The sequence below is a fragment of the Rhinatrema bivittatum genome, chromosome 3, assembly GCF_901001135.1.
Source record: "Rhinatrema bivittatum chromosome 3, aRhiBiv1.1, whole genome shotgun sequence".
NCBI lineage: Eukaryota > Metazoa > Chordata > Amphibia > Gymnophiona > Rhinatrematidae > Rhinatrema > Rhinatrema bivittatum.
Window position 1 is genome coordinate 269,892,442 of NC_042617.1, and position 14,855 is coordinate 269,907,296.

Below are 14,855 nucleotides of genomic sequence, written 5' to 3' on the forward strand. Positions count from 1 at the left end.
CCTGTCTAGATCCTCCCCTCTCTCCTTCTTCACATCCTGTTTTGTCCCGACTCACCTTTAAGCCACTGCCCACAGCAGCAAAATCCTCAAACAAGACGCAGCATGAGGCATGGGAATCAGTAGACTCGTAGGCCCTGCGATGGCTCTGTCCTGTACTGGCTTCCTGTTACCACAGAAACCCAGGCGAGGGGAAGGGCCACCACGTGGCCTTGCGAGCACATGCTGGCTCACAGGCCCCAACATCAACTCTTGTTTGTCAATTGTTTTTTTTTTTTTTGGGCACTGGCTCGACAGGACAGTAGGGGGCAGGCCTGACTAGAAGCACATTGGCGGTGCCTAGCAGAGTTTGTACCAGAGGCAGTTGCTTAAATCCAGGCCTGGGCCCATATGCTCATGAGACGTGACAGTTTCCCCAAATGTTACCTCTTTCCCAGATAAGGCACACCTGGCAAGAGGCTTCAGCCTGATACCTCCAAATATTTCCATCTACTACCTATCTGGGATTTATATTCCTCAATTTTGCATGGAAGAACAACAAAAATGGGTATGGCTCAAAAATCACAGAGGAAGGCCACAAAAAAGCAGCAGAAAGGAAACATGGAGCATTAACAAGTTCCATGCAGAACTAATGGAGCCCGTTTTCCAGAACATGCGCACATACAAGACGAAGCCCCCCCCCCCACGCCAAAAAAAACCCAAAACATTCCCTGTCAAAGAGTCCTCATGGTCCCTGCCACCTTGCACCCCCTGACTTGTCCTGAAAATGTGGTGTGGATAGAACACCAAGCAAAAAATCTTAGTAGGGGAAAATACACATGGTGATCCTGTAAGCCTTCTTCCCTTTGGAAAAACAGGCTGCAAACAGTGAATTAGAGTCTCAACTTTTTTAAAATAATATTTTTCAGTTAAAAAAAAAAGTGTTTAATAATCAAATGGAGAAAATAAGAAAAAAAAAAAAAAAGTCAATATATCCACACATTTACCCACACCTCTCCCTTCCCCCTCAGACAAGCACTTTCCTGGAAATACTGTCCACCATAAGATGTACGAGGATGATCTACCTTTTCCGCTGGTCTGGCTGGTGCTGCTGCTGCTGTCGCGTAGGCCTATGCCGGAGGCTGGACCAGGGAATTTTGGCTGCGAGGGGCTCCCTGAGGTTTGGTCCGCAGACGCCAGCTGCCCAAAGAGGCTGAGGAGTTGGCTGTTGAAGTCCTGGAAGGCAGGTGGGACACTGGCGCTTGTGCTTTGGCAGGAGGCCCCTTCGGCAGGAGAGAAAGAGGGGGAAAGGGGCACGCCAAGCAGAGGGAGGCCAGAGGCGCAGCTGTTGAAGGGAGAAGACGAGGCCCCTCCAAAACTGCTACTGCTGTTGGCAGGATGTGGGGCCAAAGGGGTGGTGACGCTACAGTTTGTGCTCCCACTAGTTGGAGAGCTTTGCGCGCTTAGAAAAGTCAGAAGAGAGGACAAAGGTTGGCTGGAAGACAGGGACTGATGGGGGTTCCCTTTACTCTTGGCAGGGTCTTCATCCAATTTCCAGGGGGTGCCCAGGACTGCACCCACATTAGGCGCAGGTGGAAGGTTCTTTGCACTGCCCTTCTTCATAGCAGCCTCCTCTGAGCTGGAGCTACTTGGGTGGGACTCCTTCAGCAGGCGCAGGACAGTGGGGGATCGCCTCTGTCGCCGTCCCTTGGTGGTGTCTCCAGGCTGCGAAGAGAGCCTATTGGCCAGAGGCCTATTACTCTGGGCGCTCACCATAGAGAGCAGCGCATTGGAACTGGTGAGCTGGCTCTGTAAAGTGCTGGGGGCATCTGTATCGTTGCCTCCATCCGCTCTCTTTTGGCTGGCAAGCTGAGCCTTTGCAGCTGCAGAGAGTAGGCTGCTGGCTGGGAAGGAGGCAACGTTCTGCTGGTGCAGGATCTGACTTAGGGACATCCCCAAGATGCCGGACTGGTTCTTCTTCTCATGCATAGCTCCTGAAGACACTGGTGGTGGGTTATTGCTTTGGTGGATTAAGGCATTGCCAACGGCCAAGGAGCTGGAGTTGTCCTTCCCTTGGTGGAGCAGCCCTTCAAATATTGCTTTCGGACTTGGCGGCACGGAGACCTTGGGTGAACCCAATGGCATAGGGGACCTGGACAAGGGCTTCCCAGCAGTGAAATGGCCTCCTAAAATAAATGTCCCATGCTCCGATGAGGTGGATGAATGCCTGGACCGCTGTGGTGACATCTCCATGCTGCCACCAGGTGAGGAGATGGAAGACAGAGTGGTAGACAGAGGGGAACCCAATGTGCTAGTCCTTGATAAGGAAACGCTCATCTGAGGGTCATGCCCCAACCTGGCCAATGGTGAAGTGCGGTTGTTGGAAAGCATTGAGGGCTCCATGTGGATGGCAGGAAGCTGAGATGCTGGGGCATTTGGGCAAGGAAACCTTTGGTCCACCAACTTAATGCCAACAGAATCCAAAATTCCAAGCGGATCTCTCTCAGGGCAAGAATGCGGCACTTCTTCCAAGGACCTCTGGACCTTGGCTGAGAAATCATGGCCCAATGGAAAGTTACAAGGATGGACTGGGAAGGAAGACCTGGGAGATGAATCTAAGGCATCTTGGTCAGTTGAAGAATATGGAGGAATTTTGGAAGACGGGTCAAAGCTCTTGCCATGCGGCAAACAATATAGCTCGGACGGGAAAGCTGGATCACTCCTTGAAAGGGGGTCACGATTTCCATTAGCTGGGACAGTGGCATAGTTTCTGGGGGCAAACGTGTCCCCAACAGTGGTCCCAAGGCGCCTGGTGAGCAAAGACCCTCGTACAGGTTGGGCATTGCTGTACCTTTCCCCAGAGTAAGAGATGTACGCATCTTCCAGTTTCCGGTCTGCTGACTTTTCTGTGCGATGAGGCCTGGCCAGAGAGCCGGCCTGCTCTGCCATCATTAGTCTGGTGAAAACGTCATTCTCTGTATTAGATGGCCTGCCTGTGAGGACTGGCTGTTGAGTCTCTCCGCCGTCTAGTGTCCTTGATGCTGCATCGAATACCTGATTTGAAACATATCCTGGAACAATACAATGGTGAAAAAAAAAAATTGTGAAGGCCTGGGAATTGGGATCGGTTCCAGGTAGTCCTGAGTGAGGCTTTTATTTGGGCCTTACAGATAGCCATGGGCAGACAACAAGTGAGCAAGTGCACCCCCACAGCTGGTTATGGCCAAGACTGCACTGATGGAAATAAGTTTCGCATACATTTGCACAGAAAGAAATCAATCACCAACACCACCACCACATCATGAAATATGCCTTTCTCAGGGGTGCCAGGAGGGCATATTTTTAACCCAAAAAACTCCAAACATGAATCTGGCAAGTCTGGAGTCTCCCCACTTCCCTCTAGACCATTGTTTCACCCTAAGCAAACCACTACTCATCCTTAACCTCCTCTTCCTCCTTCCTAACCACCATAATTCTCATGGCCCTTCTGGCTCCTGAAACACAAGGAAGTTGTTGGGCCCAGTGGCTGTGGCAGCAGACAAGTTAGTGCAAAAGCCTGAGTCAGTATAATGTCAAAGTCCCTGACCCCCCCTCCTGCTTTCAGTTCAAGAGACAGAACCTGTAAAGATGCCCTGGTTCAATCCCTGCTGCTATTGCTGCCACCCCCAGGCTACAGAATTTTCCTTCAACTTTGGGAGCCAGGAGGACTTTGGGAGTGAAGGGAAGGAGCCAGAGGCACATTGATTTTCAGGGGCACAATGCCAGTCCCCACTAGAACCTTCCAGCCTTGGCACACTACTTCTAGAAGGATTCCAGCACCGATGGCTCCTCCTCCTTGTGCTGCAACAAATCTGCAGTTTTAAATCAGCAGCCCCTAACTAAACTATTCAAAACAGCTTTCCCCATGGTCTGCATTTTCGCTCTCACCCTCTGTGCTCCTTACCAGCAGTGGGGCCCTGCAGCGTGAGGGGTGGGGCCTCCATGCTCTTGTACAGCGTCGCCATCGCAACAATTTTCCGTCTGTGATTGCACAGCTTGGTCATGTCCTCTTCTGCCTTTACGTCCTCCGCGCTGCGCCGTTTCACCGCTGCTGCCACGTCAAAGTTAAAAACCTTACAAAGCAACAACAATATATAACTGTTGTATGATATGTATCTATACACACACACACACACACACACACACACACCACCTGAATTTAAATCAAATACCTCAAGATGCCCAATGAAGAGGCAGAAGATGGATGTCCTCAAAAGCAGCAGCAGAGAAACTGCATTTCATCTGTATTTAGGGCTCTCCACTTCCCTACCTACCTACCTCCCTCCATTTGAATACCTAGACCACTCTTTTTTTCCACAACAAGGGCCACACAGTGTCAAACCTTTTAGTGTTTACAGAGGAAAGGTGTTTTTAGGGAAGGTGGCGGGAGAAGCTGCAAGGTTTAGCCTAGCAGCGAGTTTCCAGCTCCACTGGAACCGACCTCTGCTAGGCACCTTCATTCACAACTACCTGGTGTTTTTCCCCCATTTTATATTTTCATGCTTTAGCTCAGTCACTGAAGGGACCAGACCAGGAGCCAAAAGCCAGGGCTCCCTTCAGACTCCTGTAAGTATGGGTGAGTCTGGCCAGTAGGAATCACTGTTGTGCAATGACAGATCAGAGGTGGAAAAAAAAAATCCCAGGTGACCACATTTTCATGCCTGGCATCTGCCAGTCCATGTTCAGCAAGAGATCTTGGGGAGCAGACAAGCAGCCTGGAGAGGCTGTACTGTGTCTGCAGTGGTCACCACAGGAAGGAGCAATGTAGACTGTGGGAGCAGCACTCTGCCAGTGGAAGGAGTAGATGCTGCAGGCCAAAGAGAAACTCACCAGGCCACTAGAAGCTGAAGCAAGATAAGGCTTTTGTGGAGAGCGCATGGTGAAAGACAAGAAGAGACACAGGATGGAGGCAGGAGAGGGAAGAAAGGAGAGGAAGAAGATAACAGGAGGGGATGAGGCTAAGTGAAAGAAATGAACAAAGACAAAATATAAAAATATAACTTAGTTTTTCAAAACAATTAGCAAAAAAAACCAAAAAGGAAAATAAACCAATAAAGTAAAAAGAAAAAATTTAAAAAGCAGCCTCAAAAAAATTTTTTTACCCTCAGAAATTAACGCCTGCCCACAGCAGGATTTAATTTCTGAGAAGACCAAAAAGTGTACGGAAAAGCAGAAATTACTACTTACCTGATAATTTCGTTTTCCTTAGTGGAGACAGATGGACTCAGGACCAGTGGGTTTATGCATCTCCACCAGCAGATGGAGACGGAGCAAACTGACGTCACAGTATATATATATATGTACTCCTGCAGAGACATCAGCTTGCTAGTATTCTCTTCAAAAGCCAACTGTGGACAGACTAGCAAAAAAACTTGATTAAAAACAGGCAACCATTAATGTACTCAACCAACAGGAAACACTGAACTCAGGCAATGAATGTATGTATCCCAATCTAGGGACTGGATTAACACTTACCAGTAATCCCCTGGAACATATAGCCACACAGGAGGACCATTAACACAATCATTCAACAGCCAAGAGGAGCTGAGTCCATCTGTCTACACTAAGGAAAACAAAATTATCAGGTAAGTAGTAATTTCTCCTTTCCTAGCATGTAAACAGATGGACTCAGGACAGTGGGATGTACCCAAGTTACTCCCTAAGAGGCTGCCTGTGGCCCAGTCAAAACTGCACGTACAAAGGCTGTGTTCTCCTAGGCCTGCACATCCAGACGATAATACCTGGAAAAGGTGTTTAAGGAGGACCATGTCGCAGCTCGGCAAATGTCAACGGAACAACAATCTAACCTCTATCCATGACACTGCCTGAGCCCTAGTGGAATGAGCCCTAACTTGACTAGGAAACAGTTTTTCAGCAGCCACATACACGGCCATAATTACCTCCTTAATCCAGCGAGCTATTTTAGCCCGTGAAGCTGGCTCACCCTGTTTACTTCCACCATGAAGGACAAACAGGCGATCTGTCTTCTGGAAAGGTTTAGAAACCTTCAGAAAGCTCACGTCTCTTGACTTGACATCCAATAGGCGTAACATCCAATAGGCTTGACATCCAATAGGCGTAACAGCGATAGTCCTCCGCATCCCTTTCCTTATCCAGAGACGGCAAGGAAATGGACAGATTCAAGTGAAAATCTGAAACCATTTTAGGCAAGAAGGAAGGAACAGTATGCAGCTGTATCGCCCCTGGAGTCACTCGAAAGAATGTCTCCCGGCAAGACAAGCCCTGCAGCTCAGAAATTTGACGTGTAGAACATATTGACACCAGAAACACTGTTTTCAAGGTCAGTAATCGCAAGGAAAGACTATGCAGCGGACGAAATGTAGGACCCGCCAAGAAATCCAACACAAGATTAAGACTCCACAAAGGAACCAGTAACTGCAAGGGAAGACAAAGATGTTTCACTCCTCTCAAGAAATGGGCCACATAAGGATTCACCATTCACGTGACCCCTGAAACAAGCAAGAGCCCCTACCTGTACCTTCAAGGAATTAAGGGCCAACCCTTTATTCAATCCATCTTGCAAAAATTCCAAAATGAGTGGGACCTTGATTGAACGAGGCAGTACTCCTCGATCTTCACACCAAGCCTCAAACACACGCCAAATCTGCACATAGCAAAGGAAGTAAAGAACTTTTGTTCTCGTAGCAAGGTGGCAATCAGCACAGAAGAATATCCATGTTTTAACAATCGAGCCTTCTCAAGGGCCATACCGTAAGACAAAACAGAGCTAGATCTTCATGAAGGACAGGTCCCTGCTGCAACAGACTCCTGCACGCCAGAAGACGGAGGGGGGGGGGGGGGGGGAAGTCTACAAGGAGTCTTTGCAAATCTGCATACTATGGTTTCCTGGGTCAAACTAGAGCCACCAGCAGTTCCAGCCCTCGGTGACGTTTGACCCTCAGACTCAGTCTGCCTAGCATGGGCCATGGAGAAAAGGCATACATCAACTTGTCTTCCGGTCATGCCTGCATGAGAGCATCGATGCCCAACGACTTTGGTTCACTCCTGCGACTGAAGAATCAAGGAACCTTCGCATTATGAGAAGTTGCCAGCAGATCTAGAAATGGAAGGCCCCAGAGACCTATCAGCTGAAATGCCTCGTCTGACAATACCCATTCTCCAGGGTCCAGACTTTCCCTGCTGAGAAAGTCCACTCTCACTGTCTTTTCCTGCTATAGACGAGGCTGAGATCATCTGAAGATGCACTTCTGCCCTAACCATAAGTTGGTCTTGGTTCCTCCCTACCGTCGTTGCATTGTCTGACATTACCTGGACTGCAAACCCCCGCAACCTGCTGCTAACTGTATGCATGCTAGCCAGATTTCCCAGGCTTGCAGCTGATTGATGTTCTAGAGAGACTCTTTCATATTCCAGTGCTCTTGTGCCATTAGTTCCTGACAGCGAGCTCCCCAACTCTGGAGACTTGCATCTGCTGTGAGTACCAATCAGTCTGGTGAAGTCAGGAAAACTCCCTTTCTTAGATGATCTGTCTGCCACCACCACCACTGGAGGTGAGAGCAGACTTCCATCAGCAAGTAGAGCAAATCAAATATTCCTGAGACTGCGGGCTCCAAAAAGAAAGAAGGGAGCGTTGAAAAGGATGCATATGTGCCCTTGCCCACAGCGCCACCTTCAGGGTCGCCGCCATCAAACCGAGTACCTGCAGATAGGACCACACTGTCAGGCGTATTGTGTTCACCAAGAGATGCACCTGTGACATCAACTTCTGAATACGGACTTCCAGCAGGAAAACTTTGCCCTGGTTCGGGTCGAATCCGAACACCCAAATACTCCAATAACTGAGATGGCTGCTCTTGGTCAGGTTCACCACCCAACTGAGCTCCTGCAGCAAGGAAAACACCTTGAGGGTCACCAGGCAGCTCTCTTCCAGACTTGGCCCGAATCAGCCAGTCGTCCAAATACGGGTGTCCTAGGATCCCATCCTTCCTCAGCCCTGCTGCCACCACCAACTTAACCTTGGAAAAGGTCCTGGGAGCAGTGGCCAGACCAAAAGGCAGTGCCCAAAACTGATAATGGTACCCCAACACAGCAAAATGTAGAAAACGTCTGTATTCCACTTGGATGGGGATATGGAGGTAGGCCTCGGACAGATTCAAGGAGGTCAGAAATTCCCCCGACTGCACGACCATTATCACTAAACACAAAGTTTCCATGTGGAAATGAGTCACGCACAAATGACGGATGACCCCTATAAGATCCAAGATGGGATAAAAAGGAGCCCTCCTTCTAGGGCACAACAAAATAAGTGGAATACCGCCCCATATTTTCTTGAGACGTTGGTACTGGAACAATAGCCCTCAGCCTGAGGGCTAATGTACACTCCGCTGCCTGTCTTTTCTGCGGGGAGTGGCAGGGAGACACCATGAACACGTCCCGAGGAACACTGCGAAACCCCACCGCATATCCTTCTTGTATCATCTCCAGGACCCACTGATCTCGCCCCACCTCTGATAAAAGAGAGAGTGGCGTCCCCCTATCTCCTGTACCAGAGGGTGGGTCGGCAAATTTTCATTGGGAGGCTTGGGAGAAACTGTACCCAAGCCCACATCTCGCTTGAGCAGTCTGGGACAAAAGGACTGATACCTGCTAAAAGGCAGAGTCCCCTGAAAGTTTGCCCCTCTGTAAGGGCAAAACCGCTTTGAACCCCCTGAAATAATCCTTCATACCAAAGGGGAATGGCAACTGCTTCTTATCTTCCAGCAACCGAGGAACCGGAGATTTGCCCCACTTTCTGGCTAGCTTCTCCATCTCGCTCCCAAACAAGAGTGAGCCTTTAAAAGGCGATTTCATAAGATAAGCTTAGGAGGTTGCATCTGCTGACCAATTTCTCAGCCAGAACTGACATCTGGCCGCTATTTCTGAAGCTACTCCTCTGGCCGAAGTGCAGACTAAATCGCAGCCTGCATCCGCTAAAAAGGCAGCGGCAGGCTCCATAACTGCCCTGGAATTCACCCCAGAGTCATCAACCTCCTGAGAGAGAAGCAAACAAGAGCGAGTCTCCAGGGAACAACAGGAAGTTATCTGCAATGTCATTGCCACAGCTTCAAATGCTTGCTTAAGGGTGGCCTCAATCCTTCTATCATGCACATCCTTCAAGGCCGCTCCTCCCTCCACAGGGATAGTTGTCCATTTAGAAACAGCACAGACAAGCGCATTCACTTTTAGAAAACGCAGATGCTCTTTCACTACTGGATCCACGGGTACAGGCCTTCCAAGGTCCAACTCCCTTTAAAATTTGCCTCTGGGAGAGGGAACATTTTTGCGTATATGGTGTACATGCCCTGGTATAAGTTCTCTCTGGGATTCAATATTTCAAAAATTATCTGAAAGGCTGGGCAACACAGTAACTAAAGATGTTAAATGTTGTTTGCTTACCTTTCCACATTTGGACTCCAGCAAAGACCATCAGATCTTGATAACTCAGGTGATCATAGCTACCCGGATGGCAATCGCCGCAGAATGGAAACAAATGGCTTGTCCCAGTATAATAGAAGTTTGGCGGAGACTGGACAAGATCTACTATCTTAACAAATTGACTGCCATGCGACAGGACAGGCTAGAACAGGTCCAGAAAACCTGGTCGCCTTATGAACACTGGAAGAAGTCATAATATGCTACATAAATCATAGCGGTTACTTTCCATGACCACCATCAAATGGGGAGCTTGCTATGGACATAAGAGACCTTAGAATTTAAGAGTGGCCGATCCGAGGGAGGGTGGGGAGGGGGAGGGAATATTCAGAATGGATAAATATGGTTGAACTGCAACATAGTCCTATACGGTTCCAGTCCCGGAGGGATTTCCCCATCCTCCAAGAAGTCAGGATATGCTTATAGGAAAATTGGTTCTTACCTGCTAATTTTCATTCCTGTAGTACCACAGATCAGTCCAGACTTCTGGGTTTTGCATCCCCTCCAGCAGATGGAGACAGAGAAATTTTTACTAACACTGCCACTTAACCCAAGTTGCCACCTGCAGTCCCTCAGTATTAATCTCTACCCAAGCCAGAAATGCAATCAACCAAACCAACTAGACTCCCCCAGATGAGCAGTGGGAAGAGGAAAACCTTAAAAATGAAACTACGCCCACACAAAACCCTGTGCAGTGATATGTGTGCCTGAGCTTGAGACCAACATGGAGACGGCAACTGACCCAGAATCCTCTGCTATCTTAGCTTTTCTGGCTGTGTGAACTTTAAATGCGCTACTGAGCCTGGCCTGGATGAATTCCAAGGACACTTGGACAGCAGTTGAAGCCGGCAACAATTTGTGATGCCTAATTATAGGGTCACAAGAGCAGAAGGCAACAGTTAGAACCTCAGGCTAGAATGTTGGTTACAGGGGCAAATGTAACAGGGGCATCTGTAAACACAGCCTAAGATGTAATGAGTGCCCTGAACAGCAAGATTTTAACAGACCAAAGGATTATCTAAAGAGTGATGGTAAATGGGCCCCAACTTGGAGAACTGATCAGGGTAGTTTAGGGATACTGTATCATGCTGTTGACATGACAACCTATGTAAATGATATTCCAAGTGGTCATGCCATTTAAGAATTTCTGACCTAGTACTGTATTGCATTTTACCTATAAAAGAAGGATCAGTTCATGTATACAACGAGATGCTGGTGGTCAGTTTGTCAGTGAAAGGGCATCCAGCATCTCCCAAGAATACTTATATTGCTCAATAAAAAATTATGCTGTCTACAAAATCTAAGTGTTCTTGTATCCATGGAGAAGCATCATAAGCGTGTTTGCCGCTTAACAGTAGGACTAACAAAAACTCTGCCATTCTTCAGAGTAAGTACAGAAAAAGAAAGACAAATTGAGACTCTCTCCGAACTACCCATTTCCTCCAGAGGGTGGGACTCTGGTCTGATCTGTGGTACTACAGGAACGAAAATTAGTAGGTAAGAACCAATTTTCTTTTTCCTGTACGTACCCATATCAGTTCAGACTCCTGGCATGTACCAAAGCTTCCCTAAATAGGGTGGGACTGAGAGAGTCCAGCTCGAAGCACACTTTCACCAAATCCCCTGGCCTCTGGAGCCTGAACATTCAGCGATAATGCCTGGCAAAAGTGTGAAACAACTTCCAAGTAGCCGCTCTACAGATCTCTTGTGGAGAAACTAGCTGACACTCAGCCCAGGAGGCCGATTGAGAACGAGTAGAATGCGTCTGAAGCCCCTCCAGAACTGGGCGACCCTGACAGATATATGCCAGACTAATAGCTTCTTTCAACCACCTCGCAATAGTGGCTTTTGACCCCTTATGCCCCTTTTTGGCACCATTCCACAGTACAAAAAGGTGATTGGACATGTGGAAACTGTTGGTGACCTCAAGGTACCGCATCAATGCACGCTTTACGACTAACCATTGCAAATCTCTAGTGTGTGGCTCCAAAGGATCCAAATTTGAGAAGGATGGGAGTTCTACTGATTGATTTAAGTGGAAGGATGACACCACCTTGGGTAAAAAGAAAGGAACCGTCCTCAAAGAAACTCCCTCGTCCGAGAGTCTTAGAAGCCATATTACCTCTCTTTGGACCACTCCACAGCACAAACAGATGATCTGACAAACGAAAAGTATTCGTAACCTCCAGGTACTGCATTTGCGCCCTACGAACATCCAATTTCTGCAAGTCTCGTGCGAGGGGATCCGCCCAATCCAAATCTGTAAACGATGGAAGTTCCACTGACTGATTCAGGTGAAAGGAAGAAACCACCTTTGGAAGAAATGACGGGACTGTACATAAGGAAAGTCCAGACTCCGAAATCCACAGGAAGGGCTCCCTACAAAACAACACCTGAAGCTCTGACACCCTCCGAGCCGACGAAATAGCTACCAGAAATACCACCTTCAATGTAAGATCCTTCAAGGTTGCCCTTTTTAATGGCTTAAAGGGCGTACCACATAGAACTGTGAGGACTAAATTCAGACTCCACGAAGGACAAGGCGGACAGATCGAAGGTCGCAAATGTTTCACTCCTCGAAGGAAACGCGCCACATCCGGATGCATCGCCAAGGACATTCTGTGAATGGATCCCTGAAAAACAACCAAAAGCAGCTACCTGGCCCTTCAGAGAATTACACGACAATCCTTTTGTTAGGCCAGCCTGTAGAAAACACAAAATATCAGCCAGCAACGCCCGGAGTGGGTCTACCTCCTGTTCAATGCACCAGGTTTCAAAAACCTTCCACACCCTGGCGTAAGCTAAGGACGTAGACGGCTTGCACGATCTCAAAAGGGTAGTGACCACCGCGTCCGAATAACCCTTGCTTTTCAAACGGCGCCTCTCAAAAGCCATCCACCTCTTCCAAACAGACTGGTCCTTGACGAAGGAGAGCCAGGACGTCCTGCAGACGCAGAGGACCTGACACGGCTAGGTTGAGCAGATCCGCAAACCATGGATGCCTTGGCCACACCTGGGCTATCAAAATCACCTCCGCCGGGTGAAGTTCTATGCGACGGAGTATCTTTCCGATGAGTGGCCATGGAGGAAACACATAAAACAACATGTTGGCCGGCCAGGGGAGCACCAGAGCATCCACGCCCTCGGCGCCTCTCTCCCTGCACCTGCTGAAAAACCGCGGAGCCTTGGCATTCTTGAAAGTCACCATCAGATCTAGACATGGAGTGCCCCACTTGCCGCAAATGAGCCGAAAGGCCTCTTCTGCCAGCTCCCACTCTCCAGGATCGAGGTGGTTCCGACTGAGAAAGTCTGCCTGCACATTTTCGATGTCCGCTATGTGAGATGCCGCGATGCGGGACAAATGCTGCTCTGCCCAGCTTTTCAGCCTCTGAGCCTCCTCCGCCACTGATCGACTTTTGGTCCCTCCTTGGCAATTGATATACGCCACTGTTGTCGCATTGTCGGACAGGACTCGGACCTATTTCCCCTGAATCAGAGGAAGGAACGCTTGCAAGGCCAGGAAGACTGCTCTGGTCTCCAGGCGATTGATGAACCCCTGAGACTCTTGTGGAGACCATTGCCCCTGCATCGATCTCCGTAGACATACTGCTCCCCAACCGGAGTGTTGCGTCCGTCGCTGCTCGACACCCTCACTCCACCCTCCTTACCACTGTGGCGACATCCTCCGGGCCTGATGGACGGTTTGCTGCTGCGGCGTCTTCTTGCAGTCTTCCTCTGGCGTCCCCGGAGCGGCACGGCGCTGTGGATCCACCATGTTCCTGATGACGTAGGGCGTGTGCGCGCTCCGAATGATGTACCAGCAAGGGCGCGAACCTCGGGGGCGTCCCCCTGAACTGACGTCATCCGCTTCCAATATAAAAGGTCTCAGAAATTGCTAACGGATTGAGTTAGCAAAGGGTTTCGCTACCTATGCTACTCTGCCTCCTCAGACTTACCAGGGGTACCCGCTCCTCGGGGGCCTTGCTCTCTTTTCTCTATTTTAGATTGCCGATAGGAACCGGTACTCGCTCCTAGAGGGCCCATGCTCCTGAACACTGAAGATTCTCTACTGCCTGGAAGCTATCACAGATACAGACAATTGTGAGTTACCTTCGCTCTCTCAGAGCTTTCCCTGGAACCAGGTGCTCGCTCCACGAGGGCCTAACCCTTTCCAGCTACTGAGCCTTCTAAAGACCTTATGTGAGATCTGTCATCCAATTCTGGCTATGAACACAGTATACCTGTCTACTCACTATCTATAGTTTCTCTACAGCTCAGCTACCCTGGGATTGTGGTTCCAGTACCTGAGGGACTTCAGCCCTGCCGGGCATACCAGCTCACTACTGCCACCTCTGGTGGTTCTACTACCTGTCTAGTAAAAGAATTCTGTGTCTGTCTCCATACTCAAGCCTAGCTGGTGGTCCCTCTCAGGATATCCTCCTGGGGGTGCAGTCATCTGCCACCGGCTCAAGGATTCACCTATCTACATTCCTCTACAGCTGAGTGTCCTCTCCAAGCACTCCGCTGGTAATAGACAACTACTCCTTTCCTACCAGGGGTCTTCAGCAACAGATTCATTACCGCTTGCTAACTCCACCTCCTTCTGGAGCTAGTATACAACAGATTGCTACTCCTAGATCTAACACAGAGTTTTCCTAACAAGATTGCTAACTACTCCCCTTCATAGGAGTTTAACCATAACAGAGTGCTAGCTCCTCCCTCCAGAGGAGCTCGCACATAACAAGAATGCTAACTCCTCCCCTCTCAGGAGTCGAAGCATAAGAGATTGCTAACTCCCTAGCAGATCCTTTACAGATTGCGAACGCCTATCTGATGTCTCCGCCCATCAGGCATCAGATCCACATCATGGAGAGGCTGGCGTCCGTAGTCACTACTGTCCACTCAGGCATTACCAGGGAAACTCCCTGCAACAAATTGTGCGAGCAAAGCCACCACTCAAGACTGGTCCTCGTCAACTCCGGAAGGGGTAGGGGCAGATGAAATTGCTCTGAAACCGGACTCCACCTGGAAAGCAACACTGACTGTAAAGGACGCATATGTGCAAAGGCCCACGGAACGAGCTCCAGATTGGGAGTCATGGATCCTAAGGTAATCCCACACTTTGGGAAGTCGTTTGGCCAACAGGTCCCGAACCTGGCCCTGTAGCTTGGTAACGTGGTCCGCAGTCAGGAAAACCTGCCCTTGCTGCGTGTCGAATAGAGCCCCCAGAAATTCCAAGGTCTGAGAGGGAATGAGGTGACTCTTGGCCAAGTTGATCACCCACCCGAGCAATCTCAAAAGCTGCAGCACCCTGCAGACTGCCGCCTGACAAAGCTCCTTGGATTTGGCTCGAATCAACCAGTTGTCTAGATACGGATGTACCAACA

At 49.2% G+C, this 14,855-nt stretch overlaps 1 protein-coding gene across 3 annotated transcripts in view; it reads right to left on the reverse strand.

Annotated features, from left to right (window-relative positions):
* The window catches only part of LOC115087414 (methyl-CpG-binding domain protein 5-like), a 108,662-nt gene that overhangs the window by 65,070 nt on the left and 28,737 nt on the right, over positions 1-14,855 (reverse strand). For all 3 annotated transcript variants that reach the window (XM_029594588.1, XM_029594589.1, XM_029594587.1), the window contains exons 6-7: positions 3,920-4,088; positions 1,062-3,047 (exon numbers count right to left, since the gene is read on the reverse strand). In XM_029594588.1, coding sequence (XP_029450448.1) covers positions 1,062-3,047; positions 3,920-4,088 — 2,155 coding nt within the window. The remainder of the gene's footprint in view (positions 1-1,061; positions 3,048-3,919; positions 4,089-14,855) is intronic.